This window comes from Mercenaria mercenaria, unplaced genomic scaffold (assembly GCF_021730395.1).
Source record: "Mercenaria mercenaria strain notata unplaced genomic scaffold, MADL_Memer_1 contig_1753, whole genome shotgun sequence".
NCBI lineage: Eukaryota > Metazoa > Mollusca > Bivalvia > Venerida > Veneridae > Mercenaria > Mercenaria mercenaria.
The window spans coordinates 20,400-47,569 of record NW_026459755.1 but is presented as its reverse complement, the minus strand read 5'-3'; the positions used below and the strand labels follow the sequence as shown (position 1 = coordinate 47,569).

General features: G+C 36.6%; 1 protein-coding gene and 1 long non-coding RNA gene across 2 annotated transcripts; both read right to left on the bottom strand.

Annotated features, from left to right (window-relative positions):
• Positions 1 to 476: 476 nt before the first annotated feature.
• LOC128551841 (uncharacterized) lies at positions 477 to 12,603 on the bottom strand. Its single transcript, XM_053532762.1, has 3 exons — positions 12,547 to 12,603; positions 3,044 to 3,373; positions 477 to 2,254 (listed from the first exon to the last, which is right to left on the bottom strand). The coding sequence occupies exons 2-3, from the start codon at positions 3,370 to 3,372 to the stop codon at positions 916 to 918; spliced, it is 1,668 nt and encodes a 555-aa protein (XP_053388737.1). The 5' UTR covers position 3,373; positions 12,547 to 12,603; the 3' UTR covers positions 477 to 915.
• A 4,765-nt stretch (positions 12,604 to 17,368) lies between these two features.
• On the bottom strand, positions 17,369 to 18,506 carry LOC128551842 (uncharacterized). Its single transcript, XR_008368905.1, has 2 exons — positions 18,427 to 18,506; positions 17,369 to 17,737 (listed from the first exon to the last, which is right to left on the bottom strand). It is a non-coding gene; the product is annotated as an uncharacterized LOC128551842 (long non-coding RNA).
• Between the last annotated feature and the right edge of the window lie 8,664 nt (positions 18,507 to 27,170).

The following is a 27,170-nucleotide window of genomic DNA, read 5'->3' as shown; positions in this document are numbered from 1 at the left end:
CCGGATGATAACTTGAGAACGCTTGGACCCAGGATCATGAAAATTGGTAGTTTGGTTATGACCAGCTGAGGACACCTTATGATTCTGAGGTCAGTAGGTCAAAGGTCAAGGTCACAGTGACCTGGAATATTTAAAATGGTTTTTGGACAATAACTTCAGAATACTCCGGACTAGGATCACGAAACTGAGGTTGGTCATGACTAGCAGATGACCCTTATTAATTTTGAGTTTCAAAGGTCAAAGGTCGGAGTGACCCAGTACATTTAGACATTTTCCGGACAATAACTTGAGAAAGCTTGTTCTGAGGATCATGAAACTTCATAGGGAGGTTGGTCATGACCAACAGATGACCTGTATTGATTTTGAGGTCAGTAGGTCAAAGGTCAAGCAAGTTCTGCTTTAAAATTGGCTTAGTTCTGTGACAAGGCCATATTGTGGGGGTATAATTCGTCACTCATTTGACAACTCTAGTTCTTTATACGATAACAGTATTTGTTTTAGAAAGGAAATCGACCAGGGAGTCTTTCGAATAAGATTTTCCAGCTGTAAACAACTCCGAGGATGAGAGCGAAACGGTTCTAACCACTACTTTGTCGATATCGTATGTATTTATACCACTTTGACTCTGATACCTCGAACTGAACTGATGCGAAATCAGTTGTGAATCATTTACCCTAACTGTCATTGTTTTGTTAAAAAGAAAAGTAGTTTATTTTCTATTTATACTATTCGAAATTATACTATTTATCAATATATAATTCGGTTACACACGGAATAGAATATGAAATGTGCACGTAGTGTATAGATTGAATAAACTTTTCGAATGATATCGAAACGTAATTTAATCATAACTGACATAATAACATAGAAACGTCCCTAATAATATGTGTCTCTTAAGGAGGAGGAATGTTCTTTTTATTCTCTAAGTTCAACAACACTTATCGTGTCACAGTTTCGGCATGTTACAATTATACTATGCTTATTAACATCATAACACAGATTGATAGGTTCTTTCAATCCAGCATCTTTGGCCACCAACTCTCCAAGACATTTTCCATCGCTGCTGAACATCACGATATTGTTGGAGTTACATCCACTGAGTAATACGATTCCATCGTCTAATACACAGACACCTCGGGTATCTTTCAATCCACTACTACGTAGTTCCCTCCTTATCGTACCATCCTTGTTAAAACAGACAGCACCATCACTGCTATATGTCACGATAACGCTATCGCCACTGGCAGCCAAATGTTGAGTGACTGATTTAAATAAGGGCTTAACTTTCCTATTCTTGTCAATAGACTTAACAAGGTTTCCTGTAGTACTGTACACGTTAACAATACCACCGATGCTAGATGTCCACAGCTCTCCCATACAAAATGTAAGTCCAAGCTGGCTCCCATGAACTATATCTACACATCTCGTTTTAGACAAGGTATTACTAACGTCTATGAACTGGATGGTGTTGTTGCTCATTTTGACAGCTACTTCATTCTGACTAATGAAACATATGCCCCTTGGACTTGCGGCTAGGTCACATGTGTCCTTCAGCTTGTAGTCACTCTCTAGTCTCTTAACATTACTATTATTATGGTCAGTCAGCATGATTGTACCATCCTGATGTTGACAGACATCGGAAATGAAACATATATTTTTGTCAGTTCCCAGTTTTACATTGAACTCTTTCTTCGACTTCATTTTGTACTGCTTTGACTTCGATGGTTTTACCTGTCCAAAAGCATTTGCCGTCATTACGGAGGTTACTAAATCTGTGTTTTCTGTGAAACAAATTGATTTTGTTCCATTTAATTCACTGTTGGAATGTAACGTGTTAGTATCTGTTAAAGTTATCTTCACCAGTTTCATCTGAATGAACTGTTGTCTTGCGTCCAAATTATGAACTAATTGCATTTGCTCTAACGTTTTCTCCAAGTTTTTTATCATGTTAGTTGATACATTAATTTCAAACTCAAGTTCTTCTTTCGTCTTGGCATATGTTTCGTCTATAAAGTATGACGTCTCCATCTTCAGTTTAAGGATATGTTCTATCAAGCTTGTCTTAACGTCTTCCAGCTTGTCCTGTATGACGTTTCTTTGCTCTTTGAGAGAAACAATATTCTTCTGTTGCTTTACGACCACAGCTTTAATGGTTTCTAGTGCGTTCTTGGTTTCATCTAGCACTTGATGAATCTCAGTTTGATTAACACACGGTTCCAACTTGTCCTCTATGTTGTTAACGCCAGCACATGATCTGAAATTAATTCAAAATAGACATCAAAAATGGATTAGAACTAATGAAGAAATAAATGTATAGCAAATGTTCAAAAATCAAAAGCATAGTTTAAGTAATAGAAAGAGCACTGAAACTCCAGGGTAAACGATTTGTACGAGGGGGGATAGCCCCCGAGTATAAATCGTTTACCCGAGAGTTTTAATGTTCTTTCTGTTTTGTATCATTGCCATCCATATATGGTAGTTCAGTAGGCGTTCCACATTGGCAAATGTAGCAGTTCAGTGAGTACTTAAAATCCTTGCTTTACAAATGTGTAAAGCCTAGGTAAAATAAACCAATGCCAGAACAGAAAATCAATAAAATACACCCAGCAGCAGCTGTTCCAGATTAGCTTGGATACTTTCATATCCAACAGTGCAGTAACTAGCGCGCGGGTTTCTAATACCTGCACACTTTTAGTTACCCCACCCTGCACTCAGTGTATACGATTTACCTGCTCTAGATTTGTTAAGAAAAAACACCGAGCTATGATACAATATACTCAAACACGATGAGGCGTGAAAATTATTCCACGCAATGACTTGTGTGATCGACAACGGCAGTTAAAGCATACAGCAAATTCCGGAGTGAACAATGCGTCTGATTCTGAGTCTTCGTGACTCCCTCTGCAATTGATTCTAGACCCGCATTAGCTGAATTTTATACGTGTGAACTTAAACCCAGCACAAACTATTGCATCGCTATTCTGACAAAATTAATTTTAATAGACTAAACAGAAAATTAAGAAAAATCTCTTTCAGACGTTACCTATGTTCTGTGGCTATGCACATAGTACAATATACCATGTCATGTGCTTCGCAATACATTTCAATGTCTCGGTCCGGATGATAATGGCATTTTGTCTTAACAACAAATGAGCTCTGTTTGGCATCATTTTTATCGACAAGTCTATGTGTTCTTGTAGCTTTTGGCCGACCATGATGCTTGGTGCACATTGCACATAAATATTCTTGACATTCTTGACAATACTTGATGGCCTCTTCTCTTACACTGTCTTCTCCACAAGGTGTACACGTTATCTCGAAATCCGCATCTGAACCATCTTTTACAGACGGTAAATCACCTCCTTCCGCCATTCTGCAGAAATATAGAATGATGAATATATACGAGTTAAACAGGATGTGTAGAATAAATGAGTTAATTTAGTTTAGATCAAGATACATATATGTTGTGGCTAGTAGTATAATTAGTTATGACAGAATATCTATACTTTAAATCAATCATTAGCTTGCTAGCGCACGGACGATATTATTTTTGCATTGAAAGGTATCGACGAATCAATACAACGTTAGTTAAAATGCTTTTGTGTGTGTTGTATATCTGAACAACGGCATAACATAACTGTTACATGTTTATTATTTTCAACTAAATTTTCTACATACTAACTCAAAATTGCGACTTGGTAACTAGATATTCTGACTTAGACTCTCAAAGATTTGACTTAGATAACTCGAAATTACGGCTTATTAACACAACATTTTGTCTTACGTTACTCAAAATTATAGACTATGTATCTCGAAATATCGATTCACCTTACTCGCATTTTTGGCTTACTTATTACAATACTATTGCGCGAACTAAAACAAGACGACCATGCTGGTCCTGAATCGCCCACCTGTCCACACGCAACCCAGTTCATTGTGGCTAAGTTTCATTAAAAACCACCAAGTAGTTTCACTATTTTAGACCTACTGACCTAGTTTTTGACCGCACGTGACCCAGTTTCAAAATTAACCTAGATATCATCAAGATAAACATTCTGACCAATTTTCATGAAGATCCATTGAACAATATGGCCTCTAGGGAGGTCACAAGGATTTTCTATATTTAGACCTACTGATCTAGTTTTAAATCGCACATGACCTAGTTCGAACTTGACCTAGATATTATCAAGATGAACATTCTGACCAACTTTCATAAAGATCCTATGAAAAATGTGACCTCTAGAGTGGTCACAAGCAAACGTTCTATTTTTAGACCTACTGACCTAGTTTTGGACCGCACATGACCGAGTTTCGATCTTGATCTAGCTATTATTAAGATGAACATTCGAACCAACTTTCATAAAGATCCCATGAAAAATGTGACCTCTAGAGTGGTCACAAGCAAAAGTTTAAGCACGGACACACGGACGACGTAGACCTACTGACCTAGTTTTTGACCGCAGCTGACCCAGTTTCAAACTTGAACTAGATATCATCAAGATGAATATCCAGACCAACTTTCATACAGATCCCATGAAAAATATCGACTCTAGAGAGGTCACAAAGTTTTTCTATTATTTGAGCTACTGACCTAGTTTTTGAGGGCAGGTAACCCAGTTTCGAACCTGAACTAGATATTATCAAAGTGAACATTCTGACCAATATTCAAGAAGATCCATTGAAAAGTATGGACTCTAGAGAGGTCACAAGGTTTTTCTATTTTAAGACCTACTGACCTAGTTTTTGACCGCACGTGACCCAGTTTCGTACTTTATCTAGATATCATCTAGGTGAACACTATGACCAATATTCATGAAGATCTATTGAAAAATATGGCCTCTAGGGAGGTCACAAGGTTTTTCTACTTTTAGATTACTGACCTAGCTTTTGACCGCAGCTGACCCAGTTTCGAACTTGATCTAGATATCATCAAGATGAATATTCAGACCAACTTTCATACAGATCCCATGATAAATATCGCCTCTAGAGAGGTCACAAGGTTTTTCTATTATTTGACCTAATGACCTACTTTTTGATGGCACGTGTCCCAGTGGTCACAAGCAAAAGTTTAAGCACGGACACACGGACGACGTAGACCTACTGACCTAGTTTTTGACCGCAGCTGACCCAGTTTCAAACTTGAACTAGATATCATCAAGGTGAACATTCTGACCAATTTTCACGAAGATCCACTGAAAAGTATGGCCTCTAGAGAGGTCACAAGGTTTCTCTATTTTTAAAGCTACTGACCTAGTTTTTGACTGCACGTGACCCAGTTTCGAATCTGACCTAGATATCATCAAGGTGAATATCCTGACCAATTTTCATAAAGATCAATTTAAAAATATGGCTTCTAGGGAGGTCACAAGGATTTTCTATTTTTAGACCTACTGACCTAGTTTTGGACCGCACCTGACCCAGTTTCGAACTTAACATAGATATCATCAAGATGAACAGTCTGACCAACTTTCATAAAGATCCCATGAAAAGTGTGACCTCTAAAGTGGTCACAAGCAAAAGTTTACGCACGGACGCACGGACGACGGACGCCGCGCGATCACAAAAGCTCACCTTGTCACTTTGTGACAGATGAGCTAAAAATAACCCCCTAATATTTCAAAATAAGTTGCACACCGCTGCTATATGCTAAGAGCAATAGCTTCCCAAGGAGAAAGGGTAAATGCCAAGAAGAACTGTCTAATGGCAACGCACGCTGCTGTTTGAAACCTTTACAGCTAATACAAGCTTACATACAAAAGCAAACATTTACTAAATAAGCAACGGGCATAATATTGCCAAAATATGTCTAGGTAATTACATGTAACTTGACATGTGCGGTCGTATGTAACTTACACTGTTGTGTCTACCAATAAAGCCTAAGACACGTGTGAAGTTTGAAAGCATATGGCCCAGTAGTTTTTCAGAAACCTGCATACAAGCAAAACTCTAACCAAGATTTTTACCTTGGAAAGGGGCTTGATTGTCACAAAATAAAAGCTAGATTTATTTTACTTGTCCTGTGAGGTTATCTTATAATGTATTGAAGACATGGCATATGACCCAGTAGTTTTCCGGAAACCAGCTTACATTCAAAACTTTTACCAAATTTTTAATCCCCCGCCACGAGTGGTGGGGGTTTTATTATAGGAATGGTCTCCCGGGCCTTCCGTATGTCCGTAACACTTTCGTGTCCGCTCCATATCTCCTAAACCCCTTGAAGGATTTTCATGAAACTTGGGTCAAATGATCATCTCATCAAGACAATGTGCAGAACCCATGAATCAGCCTTGTTGGCTCAAGGTCAAGGTCACAACTCAAGGTCAAAGGTTTGAGCCTTCCATTTTGTGTCCGCTCTATATCTCCTAAACCCCTTAAAGGAATTTTATAAAACTTTGGTCAAATGATCGCCTCATCAAGACGATGTGCAGAACTCATTAGTCAGCCATGCCGGCTCAAGGTCAAAGTCACAAAATGTCAAAGGTTTTAGCCTTCCATTTCGTGTCCGCTCTATATCGCCTAATCCCCTTGAAGGAATTTTATAAAACTTTGGTCAAATGATCACCTCATCGAGACAATGTGCAAAAGTTATAAGTCAGCCATGCCGGCTCAAGATCAAAGTCACAAAATGTCAAAGGTTTTAGCCTTCCATTTCGTGTCCAATCTATACCTCCTAAACCCCTTGAAGGAATTTTATAAAACTTTGGTCAAATAATCGCCTCATCAAGACGATGTGCAGAATTTATGAATCAGCCTTGTCGGCTCAAGGTCAAGGTCACAACTCAAGGTCAAAGGTTTGAGACTTCCATTTTGTGTTCGCTCTATATCTCCTAAACCCTTTCAAGGAATTTTATAAAACTTTGGTCAAATGATCGCCTCATCAAGACGATGTGCAGAATTCATGAATCAGCCTTGTCGGCTCAAGGTCAAGGTCACAACTCAAGGTCAAAGGTTTGAGCCTTCTATTTCGTGTCCGCTCTATATCTCCTAAACCCCTTGAAGGAATTTTATAAAACTTTGGTCAAATGATCACCTCATCGAGACAATGTGCAAAAGTTATGAGTCAGCCATGCCGGCTCAATGTCAAGGCCACAACTTAGGGTCAAAGGTTTGAGTCTTCCATTTTGTGTACACTCTGTATCTCCTAAACTCCTTGAAGGATTTTCATCAAACTTGGGTCAAATGATCACCTCATCAAGACCTCATGAGTCAGCCATGCCGGCTCAAGGTCAAAGTCACAAACTGTCAAAGGTTTTAGCCTTCCATTTCGTGTCCGCTCTATATCTCCTAAACCCCTTGAAGGAATTTTATAAAACTTTGGTCAAATGATCACCTCATCGAGACAATGTGCAAAAGTTATGAGCCAGCCATGCCGGCTCAAGATCAAAGTCACAAAATGTCAAAGGTTTTAGCCTTCCATTTCGTGTCCGCTCTTTATCTCCTAAACCCCTTGAAGAAATTTTATAAAACTTTGGTCAAATGATCGCCTCATCAAGACGATGTGCAGAACTCATGAATCAGCCTTGTCGGCTCAAGGTCAAGGTCACAACTCAAGGTCAAAGCTTTGAGTCTTCCATTTTGTGTCAGCTCTATATCTCCTAAACCCCTTCAAGGAATTTTATAAAACTTTGGTCAAATGATCGCCTCATCAAGACGATGTGCAGAACTCATGAGTCAGCCATGCCGGCTCAAGGTCAAAGTCACAAAATGTCAAAGGTTTTAGCCTTCCATTTCGTGTCCGCTCTATATCTCCTAAACCCCTTGAAGGAATTTTATAAAACTTTGGTCAAATGATCACCTCATCGAGACAATGTGCAAATGTTATGAGTCAGCCATGCCGGCTCAATGTCAAGGCCACAACTTAGGGTCAAAGGTTTTAGCCTTCCATTTTGTGTACACCCTGTATCTCCTAAACCCCTTGAAGGCTTTTCATCAAACTTGGGTCAAATGATCACCTCATCAAGACCTCATGAGTCAGCCTTGTCAACTCAAGGTCAAGGTCATAACTCAATGTCAAAGGTTTGAGCTCTGTATCGCCTAAACCCCTTGAAAAATTTTCATGAAACTTGGGTCAAATTATCACCTCATCAAGATGATTTGCTGAATTCATGAATCAGCCATGTCAGTTCAAGGTCAAGGTCACAGCTCAAGGTCAAAAGTTTACCCTTTCACTATCCATAACAGTGGCGGGGGATTTAGCTGTCTTTCAGACTGCCTTGTCTAAGTTGAAAAGGGGCTTGATTGTGACAAAATAAAAGCTGGAGTTGTACTACTTGCCCTATATCAAGCTATCTTATAATGTTGTGTCAGGCTATCTTATAACTGTGTGAAGCTTGAAAGCATATGACCCAGCCGTTTTGGAGAAGCCGGCTTACATGTAAAACTTTATCCAAAATTTCTAAAGTTGAAAAAGGGCTTGACTGTGACAAAATAAAAGTTATCTTAATCTAGAGATATGTTACTTGCCTTGTGAGGTTATCTTATAATGTCGAAGGCATGTGTGAAGTTAGAAAGCATTCGACCAAGTTAAGTTTACAGAAACCTGTTTAGTGTTAAAAAAGATGTTTAATACACTAGAAAATGAGGTGTTTTCATTTTTTTATGAGTAGACTTAAAGTGACCCTGTTAGAGTGTTGTGTCAGTACATCAATCTTTGATGTAGGATCCTGTCCGAAATTAGGATCTTGTTTACAGCTGTAATAGGTCTGTAAAAGCCATGTATTTTGAAATTACAGCTGTAAAAGACCTATGAATGGAAAATGACCAGAAATACTGTTGAAATTTACAGGTGTAAAACATGTAGCTCTCAAAAATACAGAGTTCTGTACAAAAACAATTGAAAGTTACAGCTGTAAAATGGTTATGTCTCAACATTGCAGCTGTATTTTTTTTGGAGGGAAACATGAGTACTGTCAGCCATCATGTCACCACATTTCCTCAAAAATACTGGAATTTTAAGTACAAATGTTTGATTATCTAATATAGTTGTAAAAGGGCATACAATATATAAATACATACATTAACTATTTACACTATGTTTGAAGCTTTTAAGTTTGAAAGAAATAATCACAGAAATGCCATATGTTTCCATGACAAGGAAAGTTTTATAAACAAGATCTGATTAGATAGTTTCTAATTTGTATCCTACCCTTACATTTTGCAACTGCTATACTGTAAACATATTTTATTACTTACTAGATCATTTATTTTGCAATTTTTGTAGTAAATGCTACCCTTTTTAGAGAATTACAATTCATCCGGCAAAAAAAAAATGGAAATTTGTCTAGGGGTACGGATCTGTACCTCTAGAATCTGATTCTAGAGGTACGGATCCATATCTAGACAAGCCTGTTTGGGGTTTTCTAGGGGTACGGACCTCCGTTTTTCCAGAGATTCAAATTTTGTTGAAAATTTTATAACAAATAAGACTTCATCAGTATTCACCTTAAACTTGGATCTAAATGGTTTACATATACCAACGTTCACACGATTGGTTACATTTTCTTTCGAAACGTAAATAACCGAGGAACACCAAATAAATCACGAGGATACGGACTAGCAGAAAAAAAGATTAAAGATTTAATTATGTTGTGAAAAAACACTACTTTTAATAATAACTAGAGCTGCTTTTGAGAAAAGCGGATGTCTCCCCCAACTGCCTAATCATCTGAATAGTAAACAAGAGCTTCTTACAGACAGCGCGCTCTACTATTCGGCGAGTTGGCCGTAAAATGAATACATGTCTCAATAAAAGACTTCTACTATAAAAGGAAGATACACCAAGGGGCACAATTTTATCAAGAACACAGAGTTATTGAAATTGTTACCACACATGCAGATGATGATTGTAAATATATACTTTAAGTTTCAAGTCATTATCTTATATAGTACCAAAGTTATGTCCAGAAAATGAAGTTTGTCAAAGAATTTAAGTATGAAAGGGGCATAATTTGGTCAAAAATACAAATCAGAGTTATGGGGATTAATACCATACAGGCAGATGATGATGATAAAGATACATTTTAAGGTTTCAAGTCTTTATCTTATATTGTACTAAATTAATATCCAGAAGGCGAAGATTGCCAAAAAACTTTATGTATGAAAGGGGCATAATTCTGTCAAAAACACAATAAAAGTTATGGGGATTGTAACCACACATGTAGATGATGATTATAAAGAAACAATTTTAGTTTCAAATTATTACCTTTTAAAGTATAAACGAAACTTTTGATAAAAATTAACATGAAAATAATCCCAAGTATAACAAATTTGTGCCCTTGACCTTGAGACCTTTAGTTTAATGGGCACAGCCCTTGCACAAACTTTGATTGTATGCTGGACAATATTTATGTGAACTTACAGTAAGATATAAGCAATAGTAACAAAGATATGACAGAAAAACAAAGATTGCCAAAAAACTTTAACCTTAAAAATAACCTAAGTATAACACCTTGGTGACCTTGATCTTAGGTATAATGGGCCCAGCCCCTGCACATACTTTGCTTGTATGCTGGACAATGTTTATCTGAACATACAGTAAGATATAAGATATAGTAACAAAGATATGACAGAAAAACAAAGGTTGCCAAAAAACTTTAACCTTAAAAATAACCTAAATATAACACCTTGGTGACCTTGACCTTAGGTATAATGGGTCCAGCCCCTGCATATACTTTGTTTGTATGCTGGACAATGTTTATGTGAAGTTACAGTAAGATATAAGCAATAGTAACAAAGATATGACAGAAAAACTAAGGTTGCCGAAAAACTTTAACCAAGAAAGCTCACGCTGACGCCGGGGTGAGTAGAAATGCCCCCTATTCTCCGAATAGAGGAGCTAAAAAAGTACACTTCAGGAGTAAGTTTTAGGATGAATGGTTCAGTGTTTAGTGAGTCTAGGTGGACTAGGATGAATGGTTCTGTAATTTTTGGAGCAAGTTTTAGGATGGATGGTTCAGTATTTTTATGTCTAGGTGATTAGGATGAATGGTTCAGTAATTATGGTCAAGGGCCATAATTCCCAAGAGCCTGGGCCGATTTGGCTAGTTAACGAACTTGGCCGGGGACTTATTGGCAAACACATTTTGTTCAAGTTTGGTGAAGATCGGATGAGAAATGTTCGACTTAAGAGTGCGGACACGCTTTGTGACAGACAGACAGACAGACTGGAGTAAATCAATATGTCTCCCACAACACTGTGTGGTAGGAGGCATAATTAACCCTTCGGGTATTTATGTTTTCCACACATCTGGTAGCTAAAAGGGACGTTTTCGCAAACAGTTTCTTTTACTTAATGTCGGTTAATTGATTATTAAACAATTAGTTCCGTGCCGATTATCATTATATCTTGTTAAATAACAAAATAAATAAGTGCATATTACTATGCCTAATTTATTTTTTTTTCTCTGCTGAATTTCAAATATAATTCATTCATGGGTTAGAGTCACTCATTATTCTGTTATCAACAGTTTATTTTACAACAAACTTATCGGCCCGGAACAGTGTATTCATTTGGAGTTCCTCGGTTATAGGTTTTGAAAGAAAAGATAACAATCGGGTGAACGCTGATTGATATCTGTTAATCATTTAGATCCAAGTTTTAAGTGAACACTGGATAAGTAAATTACCCTAAATCTCTAGAAAAAGAAGGACCATACTATACCCTTAGAAAACCCCTAACAAGCTTGTCTAGAGGTACGAACCCTTACCCTAGATATATGCACTTCCAAACAAATTGTACCCTGAAATAATGCCATCTTTTTCCACACCTTTTAAGCATATTTACAGCTGTAACATTTTCATTTCTACAGCTGTAAGTTTTTATTTTCTATACTGTATCTCATTTGCACAATTCGAACTGTTTTACAGTCAACTGAAATATACAGCTGTATAACCAGTGTTTATTATATATAGCCTATAGATGTAACTTTGAAATAATCATATGACTGTAATTTTGAACAACCGTGCTGTAAAATTGCCTACAGGATACCGTGGCAGAAGTTAATTGAAATGTCAAACTAATTTCAAAACTATCAGTGAACGTCCATCTTAAAGGAATTCATGTTTCAAGTTTTAGCATGCGGTGACAGCCCTACCGGGACACCGTAAGTTTTTAACTTTGCCAAAACAGTTTTTGCATGATATTATGAAACGCCCTAATATATTGGTGGCGACTATATATAATGAGTAGCAGATAAATACCTACACAAAATAAAGATTTCAAAAGACAATTTCGATTTATTTCATTTACTATGATTTAGCCACAGGCCCGATCTAACGGTATCCTTATGGTAAAGCATTATATAGTAAGAAAAACTTACTATATAAATGCTATACCATAAGGATATCGTTAGAATAATAACTTAGATGGGGCCTGTGATTTCAACCAAACAGTCCCGGCAAACTAGGTCACGTAGATCTACATATTTACTAACTTATGTATTATTTAAAAGAAACAAACGTATTTCATAAAAAGTATCGAGTATTCACGCCTTTGATAATTAATGCAATGTAAACTGAAATAATCTAACTAGTACAATGATAATGTACCTTTTTCAAAACGTTTGTTTTTTTCTTCTTGTTTCGGTTTTGACAGCTAAACCGGTGCGCCTGTGTGAATATTCTACTTGTGTTAACTCCCATTACTTAAAGGGAGTTCTGCACGTTCGGATCAAAACTTTTTTTTACACTGTTACAGAGTCTCGATAAACATTCGGCCTATGCTATGGTGAAATAAAATGTATAGACCCGTGTGCTTTTTTTAAGATATAAAAATGTGCGCACGATTAAAGACCCGCACATTTCAGGTCACAACCAGTTAAATAGTTTTCCCTATATATTCTATATAAAACTGACATTTTTAAAGAGCTACCAAACATAGCTAGACCCATTTCAGAGAAAAAATCCTTACCGCATTTTAAAGAGTTATGATAAAGCTGATCCTTACCTCATTTTAAAGTTGTTGTAAAACTGATATAAAACGAAGAGAAAAGTAGGGGTCATGTATCTTCTAAGAGAGATTTCCCTGGTCACATTTGCTTACTGTAAACTGACATCAAAATCACACTGCTGTGACCTGGAAGTACTACTCATACTACAATTGAGATTCACTTCACCATATACAACCTGCTCTCACATTTTTCCTACCAAAATGTCACAGATACATCCACAATGAAATTTAAACAAAAACTAGCTTTAATTTTGACCTCTGTTGCCATGCCAAGTGAAAAATTAGTGTTCAAATACCTGGCAGCCATTACGCGACTAGACCAGATGGCTCCCACGCTGGTTCCTTTAGTTTAGTTAGGCCTTTAAGCTAATTTTAAGACATTATCGGATTTTCGGAATTATTTAATGTGTCAGTTTTTAATATCACATTTTACCTTTAGACACATAGTAACGTTGCTGCTGTAACAAATTCACTCACCTGTTCCTTAACTTCTTAAAATGATCGCCGAATCCAGGCTTTATTCTACCTTTTCCGGATAAATAACGTTACGCCATTACCTCCGATTGATCAAACGTGCAGAATTACCTTAAATTATGTAGTTTAAACTCATAAAAAATTATTTGAATTATGGGGCAATTATATTGACTAACTTAAACTCATAAATGCAGAAAATAAAATGATTTTGCACAATGAATATAAATAATAAATTGATGAAATATCGAGAATTATTGATGAAATATACATGCAGTTTTTTTTTGGTCTCATTAAACTGCGTGCGTCGAAAGTTTACTTTTCGTACGCGCACGCTTCAAAATATACGTGCACGTATAAAAGTTATTGTACAAGCGTAAATATATATTTGCATGCATACAAGGATATGTACGCGTATGTACGGTGGTATGTTTAGGACATGCAATTATTTTTTTAGATTAAATAATCTCGTGCGCACGACATCTTATCTCAAGCCCTCGACACCTTATCTCAAGCGCACGACATCTTATCTCGAGCGATGGACATCTTATCTCGTGCGCTCGACATCTTATCTTATGCGCTCGACATCTTATCTCATGCGCACATCTTATCTTGTGCGTACGACATCTTATCTTGAGGGATCAACATCTTATCTCTTGCGCACGACATCTTATCTCGAGCAATCAACATCTTATCTCGTGCGCACAACATCTTATCCCGAGCGATCAACATTTTATCTCGTGCGAACGACATATTATCTCGAGCAATCAACAGCTTATCTCGTGCGAACGACATCTTATCTCGAGCGATTGGCACCTTATATCGAGCACACGACATCTCATCTAAATATAATATGAAATAAGGCACTGCCTCAATCGGGAATCGATCAGACTTCAAGTCGTCCCTTTAACATTAAAAAAAGACTGTCTACTAGGGTATTAACAGGCAAATTGTTGAGAAGCACAATAACAGACTTGGGGTGATCACATCAGCTCACACTGTGCTCAGGTGAGCTAAAAATCATACAAACTGAAAAGTTACTAGATTGCAACTCCCTGTTAACAGACTTTTTACAGACAGACACACATGTAACAATCTATTTGCACCAGGGCAGGTTAAGAGCTCAGACTGGGGAGACATATTAGCCTCTTGTGCAGGCTTGTTTTTTTTCTTTTTGTGTTAATTGTAATTCTGAAATAATTCACTCTAGTCCATGCTTGGTAAAACAAATCCTAATTTCGCTTTTATATACACATTCACACTATATTTATTGAATAAACTGTCCACATGTTTAAGTTTTATCTATATACACATTTATAATGATCACATAATTTGTTTTATCCATACATGAAATAAAGCTGAACTGTGAAAAACAACTTTTAATAACGGTACTGGATGCTTTTGTCAGGCTTTGAAATAAATATTGTCAAAATAAAGAAAATGTGACTTGCTGTAATCTTTATTCTAAAATGTACCATTTCTCTTGCAACAAGAACCAATAAACAAGGGGGCCATTAAGGCCCTGTATCGCTCACCTGACCTACTGATCATCAAGATCAACATTCTGACCAAGTTTCATTAAGTCATGATCATAAATGTAGCCTCTAAAGTGTTAACTAGTTTTTCCTTTGATTTGACCCGGTGACCTAGTTTTTGATCCTACCTGACCCAGATTTAAACTTGACCTATAGATCATCAAGATTAACATTCTGACCAAGTTTCATTAAGATATGGTCATAAATGTGGCCACTACAGTGTTAACAAGCTTTTCCTTTGATTTGACCTGGTTACCTAGTTTTTGAACCTAGATGACCCAATATCAAACTGGTCCAAGATTTTATTGAGGGTAACATTCTGACCAAGTTTCATTAAGATTGTCCAAAATTGCGACCTCTAGAGTGTTAACAAGCTTTTCCCTTGATTTAACCTGGTGACCTAGTTTTTTGACCCCAACTAACCCAGATTTGAACTTGACATATGGATCATCAAGTTTAACATTTTGGCCAAGTTTCATTAAGATATGGTCATAAATGTGGCTTCTAGAGTGTTAACTAGCTTTTCCTTTGATTTGACCTAGTAACCTAGTTTTTGACCCTACATAACCCAGATTCAAGCTGAACCTTGAGATCATCAACATTAACATTCTGACCAAGTTTCATGAAGATATAGTCTTAAATGTGACCTCTACAGTGTTAACAAGCTTTTCCTTTGATTTGACCTGGTGACCTAGTTTTTGACCCCAGATGACCCAATATTAAACTCCTTCAAGATTTTATTGCGGGTAACATTCTGACCAAGTTTCATTAAGATTGGGCCAAAATTGTGACCTCCATAGTGTTAACAAGCTTTTCCTTTGTCCTGACCTGGTGACCTAGTTTTTGATCCCGGATGACCTAATATCGAATTCGTCCAAGATTTTATTAAGGGTAACATTCTGACCAAGTTTCATTAAGATTGGGCCAAACTTGTGACGTCTAGAGTTTTAACAAGCTTTTCCTTTGATTTGACCTGGTGACCTAGTTTTTGACCCCAGATGACCCAATGTTAAACTCGTCCAAGATTTTATTAAGGGTAACATTCTGACCAAGTTTCATTAAGATTGGGCCAAAATTGTGACGTCTAGTGTTATCAAGCTTTTCCTTTGATTTGACCTGGTGACCTAGTTTTTGACCTCAGATGACCCAATATCGAACCCTTCCAAGATTTTATTGAGGGTAACATTCTAACCAAGTTTCATTAAGATTAGGTCAAAATTGTGACCTCTAGAGTGTTAACAGTCAAATTGTTGACGACGGACGGACGAATGGATGACGACGGACACAGGGCGATCACAAAAGCTCACCTTGAGCACTTTGTGCTCAGGTGAGCTAAAGACTAGAGTTGTCATAGGAGTGACGAATTATATACCCCCACAATATGGCCTTATCACAGAACTAATTTAAGCCAATGTCAAAGCAGCACTTTCTTGAGCTTTGACGTAATGACCTCAAATTCAATATAGATCATCTGCTGGTCCAGATCAATCTCCATATGAAGTTTCAGGATCCTCCGCCTAAGTGTTCTCAAGTTTGTTGTATGGAAAAGGTTTAAATGTTCCGGGTCATCCTGACCTTTGGAACTCAAAATCAATACAGGTCATCTGCTGGTCAAGACCAACCTTGTACTAAATTTTGTGATCCTCATCCCATGCATACGAATTTATTGTCCAAAAACCGTTTTTAAAGAACCGTTATTTATTTGTTGGATTTAACATCACACCTACACGGGATAGGTCAAATGGTGATTTTTCCACCTTTATTGGTGGAGGAAGACCCGGGTGCCCCTCCGTGCATTATTTTAAAGAACCCGGTCAGTGTGACCTTGACCTGTGACCTCAACATCATTAGGGGTCCCTGCTGGTCATAATCAACCTCTCTTACATTTCATGATCCTAGGCGCTTAAGCATTCCCCAAGTTTATAATCTAAAAACATTCACTTTTTTGCCTTATTGTGACCTTGACCTACTGACCTCAAAGTAAAACTTGTATTTCATGATGTGACCCTGTGTACCAAACTTTATCATCCTAGGCTCAAGGTCTCAAGTTATCATTCGGAAACGGTTCAACTGTTCAGGGTCACTGTGACCTTGACCTTTGATCTACTGACCTCAAATTCAAACAACCTGTATTTTATCATGTTACACCTGTGTTACAAAAGCTATGATCCTAGGCCAAAGCGTTCGCAAGTTATCATCACGAAACCATTTACCTGTTCAGGGTCATTGTGACCTTGGCCTTTGACCTACTGACCCCAAAGTCAAACTTGACCTGTATTTTCTGATGTTACACCTGTGTACCAAAAATATTAAAATCGGTCAAGCTTTTCATGAGTAATCATCTGGAAACCATGAAAACTAACTGACTGAAAGACAGACAATACATGGGAGTATAACAAAACTTTCTCTTTAAAAATTCATGGAAAATTTTACTTAAATGTAACTATGTTAATTAGTAGACAACCTTTACAAAATAAACCAGAAAACAATTATCTAAAATAAGATTAATGAAACTTTAGTATGTTTTATGAGCATAACAAAACCAATGTGATAATAGTACTTTATCTCTTAGTAACAGAGCTTAGTCAATCACTGCTGTTCTCAAAATAAATTTAGTTTCCAAGTAAATCCTGAATTCCTATCTTTAAAAGTTATTTTTTTTTATTCAAGTTCCCTTGTTCTTCTGTCTTTTCATATTTTCTGGTGTTTCTTTCTTGCTTTTCAAGTATACTTGTTTTGTTGATCGACCTTCCATTTTGTAGCTGCCTGCTCTCAAGAAGTGAACCTGTAAAACACATATCAAACATGTAAATTGATAAAATAGACCCCAACAAAAAAGACATGTTTCATACTCAAAGCTTTCAGAAAGCGGGCAAACTAAAACAAATAAATATAAAATTTCTATTACAAATTGGACATTATTCGAACAATTTGAAATATTTTCAGCTGTTTCAATACAAAATTTGGGGCCAAAGTTTTCCTAAACAAGTCTAGTAAACCATATGACCAAATGGCAGGACCATATTTGACCCAAGGGGGATAATCTGAACTAAACTTGGTAGAGGAACTTGCTTTTAACCGAAACATAATGGGCTAAGTCAATTTTGGTAGGGGGGTCACCTAGAGATCATTTCCATAAAATATTTTTGAAATCCAACCAGGGCTTTTCACCAGCAAATGGATAGAGGCCAGGGCCCTTTTAAAAATTTTGGGAAAATTTTTGTGTGATAACTGTCCAGTTTGGGAAGAAATGCTATTCATGGAAAGATGGTGTTAGTGTATAAATTTGAACAGTAATAAATATTTTCAACTCAAATTTGATTTTTACTGTTACAGTAACAGACTAGACTACAGCATTTTTCAGACTTTAACACTGTTCAAGTTTTACAAATCTAATCACAGGCCGTTTCTTCGGTGGTATTATTACCCGAACCTTCAAAGTTATGCCTTTTTACCCCACAGTCGAAAGATTACCTCCAATTTCTTTTGATACTGCCACATGTTTGATAGATTTTCAGAAATATTTCCCGTTATATGACATTTGTCAGGAAAATAACAACCGGAAGTAAACACGAAAGACAAATTAAATTTTTCTCCCCCGAAGCACGGACTAAAATATAAATTCCGGGGCACAGAACATAACGGATTACACTGGTATTTAAATGCGTAACACGCAGTACTGGCGCTATAGTAAAGACAAACAAAGCTCCGCCAAGTGGGCAAAATACGCCCGAAGGATTACATCAAAAGGATGGAGCAAAAAATTTTAAAAAACTTGACTATTGTAGCCCAAAGGAGTGGAAAAAACAAAAGGAACACTTCAAAAAACAAATCTAAGTCCACAAAAAAAATATTCAAAGTCCACAAAAAAAAATCCTTATCGTTAGGTATGTAAAAATACACCTAAAAATTTAGAGGGACCATCCATGTTGTACCACAGAAAAGTGGTCACGGTTTTCCTACGGCCAATAATAAAAAAAGTTTCAAAATAAGCTATTTATAAATAACATAAAAGGGAAGTAATTAAAAAAATTTTATTGTAAGTGAAACAAAAAAAAAGATCTGCCAAATAAAAACAAGGCACTGCACTGCACAGCAATATACACAAGCAGTCAATATGACCTTTTGACCCTTAAGTGTGGACCTTGACCTTGAAGCAAGTCATCCGGAACATGCGCCCGCATATTGTCTCAGTGTGGTGAACATTTCTGCCAAGTTTCTTTGAAATCCTTCCACATTCAAGAGTTACAAAAGCGGGCAGAAACAAACTGATATGACTTTTTACCCCTAAGTGTGACCTTTACCTTTAAGCGAGTCGTCCGGAACATGCGCTTGCAAGTCGCTTGGTGTGGTGAACATTTGTGTCAATTTCTTTGAAATCCTTCAAGGGGTTCAAGAGTAACAAAGCGGACACGAAACAAACTGATATGACCTTTGACGCCTAAGTGTGACCTTTACCTTGAAGTGAGACATCCAAAACATGTGTTCTGCACGTCGTCTTAGTGTGGTGAACATTTGTGTCAAGTTTCCTTGAAATCAAGGCGTTCAAGAGTTACATAGCGGACACGAAATTGCTAACGGACAGACGGACGGACGGACGGACACCAGCGTCATAACATAATACATCCCTTCGGGCGCATAAAAATCGATACCCGAGAACCGCTTCCTCCGGTAAATTTCTAAAATGTAAACAAAATTAAACCATTTGTTGATGTGATTTTTGGGGGAAATGTTTACCTTGCATTTTTTGGGATGTTTTCTCTGCCAGATGGGAAAAAATGCAATATTTTTTGGGTTGGGAAATGGCCGAATATAGCCTCTGTCATATAAGATGAAAAGCCCTGCTGGCTAACAATTTCTGACAAGAAATCATTTTCAAAGTTTTTCTTTTCGGTTGCCATGGCAACCAGAGTTCTACATGGAATTAAATTCTTTGGGTAATTTTGAAAGAGGACCAATGATCATTCCTGTGAAGTTTGGTGTAAATCTGCCCTGTGGTTCCGAAGAAGATTTTTTACGAACTGTTGACACATGACGGACATCAACTCATGTTGTCACCCTGTGACAGGTGAGCTAATAATTGTTTAAATTTGCATACATGTATATTAAAAATTTAATGGTTTTGTCCAGAAATGCTTTTTCATTCAGATACCATATCATGGATTTTCACATCAAGAAAATGAAATGGAGTCTTTACTAAGGCGTAAAAAAAAGTTCTTTGTTTCCGGTAACATGCTAAAAAAAATTAGGGTAGGTCGGTCGGAAAAACTTTTTCTTTGGATTTTTTAAAATTATTTTTAGGGATACTTTTCGGAAATTATTTTTGTGTCAAAAAATGAATACAAATAAAGGGGGGGTTATGCCTCTAGAGCATCATTAATTGATTTATAACACACTGACCATGTTTATGCATAAAAAGTGCAGTTTTGCAATTTTTGTCAAAAGTTGAAAAAAATGTTCTCCAAGGGCCCTAAAAAACATTTTAGGGTCGGGGCCCAAAAATTTAGGGTTAAGTCGGGATACCGGAACAAACAATTTTTTTTTTTCGCCTAATGTTCCTTGATATTTGATTCTGTGCACTGACCCCAACCACAAAAGTCTATCCACACAAATACTAATGATTTTACAGTATACCAGCTTGTATTGAAATTTAAACTGCTTCCCACAGCTGCAACTATAAAGAAATAGAAAGATAGAAATAAATTTCCTTATGAACTGCTGCAAGCAAGTGGTTTCAGTTCTGTCAACAAGCACATTGGAGCAGTTACAACAATACTCTGTATAATAGACCAAGATGCCTGAAAATAGTGAAAAGTGAGCAAATTAAGAAAACATGGACAACCAGCTGTTTTAAAATTTCTAGGGTCTAAGGGCTAACATCTTTTTCGCAAAAGCTGGGTTTTTTTTTTTTTCAATTTTCATGCTAATTAGATGACCCCAATTATATCATTGGCATGGCGGGGGAAATTCGTTAAATAAAAAATTTTTTTCAATGAAAAAAAACAGTAAACAAATTTTGTCAAAATGTATAATAAACAAAGTAAATGCGGTTAAAAATTCAGTTTTGAAAAAAAAAAGTCACTGTATGAGTGGGTTTGTTTACAGGACGACCACCAGAACGGCCAAACATTACTTTAACCCAGTGAATCCATTTTACCTTTTTGACTTGGGGGTCTATGAACTTTACTTTGCCGATTCACTGAAAGGCAAAAACAGACTGGTAAGCAGCTAGAAGAATTTGTTCTGCCTTCCTCATTTAGTATGAACATAGGAACGACAAAATTTCTACAATTGTTTATTGGTATCTGACGGCCATGATTCATAAACATATAACTTTAAACGTAATTTGAGTATGTTGTGCAGTGCACAAAATTCAGATTTCAACTAACCCATTCTGGCAACCAATAGAAATTTTTCCAAAACCTGAAACCCAATTTTTACATGCCTGAACTTAAAGCACCACAAAAATCTTTAAATTTTTCACCATAAAACAACTGGTCTCATACCCTCAAAATACTTCATCATATTGTTTAGGACATGCTCAATTGGGGATTCCTAGAACAGGAATTAAATGCATTGGAACAGTCTTCCAACAAGTAATGTGAGTGGCTTCGGTTTGCATTTGCAGAGCTCAAATTTAACTTTTTTGACCAATTGCAAATTTTGGCACATAGCTTTTTTTTCTTGTTGCTAAATCTGAAAATCTACTTGCAAATTTAGACTTTCAATTAAAAATGTTAGAATATCCTAAAACATCATGCTAGAACATCAATATTGTTTGCACGGTTTTCCTTGGCGTACAATTTTGTGCGTTATAGCTCAAAATGACCCTCAAAGTAATTCGGAATGCATTCATTGATGGCGTAACTTAACTACAGGCTGAAACTACAGCAAGGCAAATTTTTGTACCTAATACTGTAAGTACGAAGTAGTAAGGTAGCCTGCGTTCTAGATTTAATTATCAGATAGACCTCTACATCTCTTTATAATCAGTAATCCCATTCAACAAAAAAAAGGCTAACCAACAAAGATGTTGTGTTTTCTGTTAATCTGCACGTGGGGAAAACTCTGTCCACTGCCTTTAATTGTCCTAAAATGAAAGCGAATCTACAAAACCCAATAACAAAAACGCAACAATTTTGACTATTATTTGTATTTTTCAAAATAAATTGTGTGAAATTTTTATCTTTAAACCCCATTCCATGAAACCGACTTGCAATTAGCGAGTGCAAAATTTGAGCCCTGTGATTTGTGTAAGTAATTACATCTTCTGCATGATTATAGTTCTGACTAACTCTTAAACTCTTGCATTTATGGAACAGTTTGAATTCAATTCCTTCATAATTCTGAACAGCTAATCGAGTATGCTTGTACAGTTTCAATAAATCAAAAAGTGTTCCTCAACCTGTACATTGTGCGATGCATTCTAGAAAAAAAAGTTTTATAAATGGAAATCACACTAAATAAACAAGATTTACGCATTTAACTAGCATGCTTTTTCAATCACATTAGGAAATAATGGTAGCCTGGTTGAGGTTTTATCTGCGGCAATTCAGTAGTACGAGCTGAAATTCTGTAGTCATTGGCTATTGAACTACCTCTAACTTCGAACACTGCATTCACGGTTACGGGTAAAAGCACGTATATGCCTGGGACTCACTGACCTATTTTTAAATCAGATGTGCGAAATTACTGGTTTAAATGATTTCTTATAGAAAAGCTGATTAACAAGGTCAAAGGACTTCGGACACTTTCTATATGAATTTGCCTACTCCAAGAGTGAAAAATAAACCACTAAGAAATAAGTATTTAATTACATATACCATCAAAATACATATTTGAGATTATTTCTTAAAGTCAAATTTTTCAATATTTGTTTCATAAAATGGTATTTTTTGCTCTAAATACAATTACGTACCCTGTTATATACATATAAAAGCTATTTTGCTTTAAAGAACATCGTTCCCCCCGTGCATCAAAACCATATTTGGCCAGCATATGTAGATATTAATTATACACATTTTCTGTGACTATTGTGTTGATGCAAGGGGTGGAGCAGTACTTTTAAACAAAAAATATAACTACAGGGTGTTCCCAAATGTAAAGTAACCAATACTTTTTATATTCATTTTTAATAATTTGATAGTCACATATTTTTACATCTGTTTGTAACTAAAATACTATACAAATGTTTGAATGGACACATATAGGCATGTTATACATGTAGAATAGTGAGAGAAGCAAATACTGTTAATTCATTATTATTCATTGGGTTAAATTTTCACTGGCATATCCTGTTTGTTTGTTGTAGTAGATTGGCAAATGTGTGCTGTAAAATACTAGCAACACACCAGGTAATCTTCTGCATGACCTCCTCGCGACGCGCACACCACTAGCGTTGAGGATGTAATTTGTTTTCCATTTTGTTTTCATTATTTTTTTGTATTTTTTATATATTTTTCATTTCTTTATTTCTTTATCTTTTTCTGTGCATTTATATTTATTTCTTTTAGACACATACTACATGTGACACGCATTCATTACTTCATGTTCTTCCTTCTGTAAAAACTGAATTGAAGATTGTTCTTTGCGGCGGACTAGGCGTAAACACAACAAAAAAGGGGCAATATGTGCACAGCATTTTATCTGATCCTGACTATAGTCTATCCAACAGAAATAAAGCTTGGCATTGATATGCCTGTGATGCATAGGTCAAGAACAGTAGCTTCTTGGCAGGTCATATCAGTGACGGTTTCACATTCAGTGTGATGCCACGAAAGTGATGTGTCAAGTCGCTTTCCATGCAGATGGCATATACAAATAAGGCTAGACGCGAAAACGAACTAAACGGTCCAGCCGAGTTTCAGGTGGTATTTTAATGCAGCGACCTGCTTCAACTTTTCGAATATGTTTTGCCCACAACTTCAGCCCTGAATAGACAACATTATCTATAGATGAGTTGTTGTCAGACTTATCTGGATTTAACTTTTTCCGATCCAGCTTCCTTAGGCAAGCCTCAGACAGAACTGTCATTTCGGATACATTTTTATTACATGTTTTAGCGAAACGAGCCGTGCTATGAGAAAACCAACATAGTGGCTTTGCGACCAGCATGGAACCAGACCAGCCTGAGCATCTGCGCAGTCTGGTCAGGATCCATGCTGTTTGCTTTCAAAGCCTATTGGAATAAGACAAACCGTTAGCGAACAGCATGGATCCTGACTAGACTGCGCAGATGTGCAGGCTGGTCAGGATCGGTCAATGCTGGTGGCAATTGCACTATGTTGGTTTTCTCATGGCGCGGCTCAAATATTATGTGTGCCACTGGTACTTATCCTAAGCAAGAACCCACCCTACGGCCTTGATAAGATTACTGACTTTTCTTATTATTAATGTTATACATCACACAAATATCTGCCATCACTTATAACAGAGCTATAAAGACATGTACATGTACTTAAATAACTACCTGAACCACTGGCGCCAGATCAGAAAGAAAATGCCTCTGTACATGTTATATATCCTACCCCTAGGTATTCTATAAGAACCATGGTCGTGAACGGGAAAATATACTAACCCGTTTCAATCGCGCATTTCATACCTAAAACACGCAGTGGGGTAAATGTGTACTATGGATATCAAACAAGTGGTATTTATGTTCCATTGTGTACCGGTCACATTTTTCAGTACATCTTATCTTAGAAAAACAACGCGTAGTTTATAGTAATTTCAACATTACACAAAAAACTTGCTTGAACTTCCCTGGTGAAGTTCCGTTCTAGATTACAAAACCATTCTGATTGGCTGTTGTAAAAATGTATGTCAATCGTCATTTTACTACACGTGTTCGCTAAAATGTGAAAATGCAGCAAAATGAATAAAATATACAGAACAGATGCAGGCCAATGTACGATTTCAAATTAAAGATCATATACAAGATGAATTTCATTGATCATTTCGAGTTTTAGTGTAAAATTGTGATTTTTTTAAAATCTGTTTTTGTTTGTTTACGTTTCGCCAAACATGTGCGCACTGCCGTGACCTCTAGACCGGATGTTCATTAGGGAAGTTCAAGCAAGTTTTTTCTGTAACGTTGACGAAAGCATAAAATATGTTGATAATCTCAGTAATATGGAATATTGAGACAATGTGACTGGTGCACGATGGAAGATAAATTATCGCTTGTTCAATATACTAGGTACCCATTCACCGAGCTGCGCGTTTAAGTTGAGAAATGTACGATTGAAACGGGTTAGTGCACTTTTCCGTTCATGACCATGGTTCTTATAGAATACCTAGGGGTAGGGTATATAACATGTACAGAGGCATTTTCTTTCTGATCTGGCGCCAGTGACCTGAACCACTGTAATAAAACTGACCGGTCACTTATACATATTACATGTATACCTATTCACACAATGTAATGCGTCAATAACTTTACATTATGAACAGTGTATAGATAAATCAACTACAGGTTGTTTGCAAAAATATCGTTCCCTTTTTTATTTATTTATAGGATTTTAATCTTAAAATGTTATTTTTTCCTTAAATAAACAGATTTTGTCACTTTTTTCGACTGGAATTAAAATATTTAAAACTTCCGTAAAGTGATGACATTATATTTTCACGGAAATTAAACATTTTATTTTTTTCAAGAAAATATACCCTGGCCCAGATAAAATAAGAAAAACATCTTGATAGGAACAGATACAAATCAGTTTCTGATGTAATAAATTAACTAATACATTGGTTTATCACTGATTCGAAACGCTTTGGGTATTGTTTAAATACTTAAGGAGAAATTTGCATTTAAAATGTAGGCTAGAATCATATGATAGTGTCCGAAGTCCTTTGTGTCAGGTCATGAAAAATAATGCAGTATATGTAAAATTCTGAGAACATGAAAAATCTTTTAAAATCCATATTTTTTTGAAGTGGCTATTCTTACAGTCCCGTAGGAATAGCCTCGCAGGCTATTCTTACGGCTCTCCCGTAAGAACAGTGAAAAGCCTGCAGGTTGTTATTCCTACCGCAGTTTTTTTTATTACATAGTTGTTGCATAGTACTGAAGTCATTCAACTGATATATTTTCAACCGATTTCAGAAATGACGTGTACATTGTAAACACACTTGGTCATTGTTTTACAAATAATTTGTCAGGTTTGAATTGCTGCAAACATGTCAAGCTGATGTGTGACAAACGTCCAATTCCTAACTAATGTTCTGTAAATGTTTCATGTATTACTGAAATAAAATATGTTTAAACTAAGTATAAAAATAAATTAAAGGTCAATTAACATGTTTAGAGTGGTGAGAGATTCGTGCTGTTTTGAAAAATTTGCATGCATATAAACGAAACATCTAGATGAACAATTCTGTACCTGGTTTAGTTGAAAACGCTTGGTAAATTCTTTTAGTGTTTCAATATTAAAAACATGTGTATTAACATCTACATCTGTACAACGAACAATCTTTTTCTGTCAAATTTCACTTAAAATAGGTATTGAACACTAACGACAAATTACAAAGAGCCGTAGGAATAGCCACAGGCGGGCTTTTCACTATTCTTACGGGAGAGCCATAAGAATAGCCTGCGAGGCTATTCCTACGGGACCGTACGAATAGCCATTTCCAGTTTTTTTCTATAAGCTGATCCGATTCCCTATATTTAGGCTGAGCACAGCTTATGGGCAGAATCATTTGCTCAACTTAATTACTGTCCTATATTCTTACTGATGATCTGAGTTCACAAAAAGGGCCTTAACATATCTTGATAAGATGTCGTGCGCACGAGATAAGATGTCGAGCGCTCGAGATAAGATGTCGTGCGTACGAGATCAGATGTCGAGCGCTCGAGATAAGATGTCGTGCGTACGAGATAATATGTCGATCGCTCAAGATAAGATGTCGTACGCACAAGATAAGATGTGCGCATGAGATAAGATGTCGAGCGCATAAGATAAGATGTCGAGCGCACGAGATAAGATGTCCAGCGCTCGATAATAATTTAAGATGCTGTACGCACGAGATAAGATGTTGATCGCTCGAGATAAAATATCGTGCGCACGAGATAAGATGTTGATCGCTCAAGATAAGATGTCGTGCACTCGAGATAATATGTTAAGCGCTCGAGATAAGATATCGAGCGCTCGAGATAAGATATTGTGCGCACGAGATAAGATGACGATCGCTCGAGATAAGATGTCAAGCGCATGAGG

Excerpts from the sequence above, each read along its gene's own strand:
- LOC128551841 (XM_053532762.1), bottom strand. The coding sequence starts at position 3,372 with ATGGCGGAAGGAGGTGATTTACCGTCTGTAAAAGATGGTTCAGATGCG. Across the intron at positions 2,255-3,043 it reads TGCATAGCCACAGAACATAG|ATCATGTGCTGGCGTTAACA; the intron begins GTAACGTCTGAA and ends AATTAATTTCAG.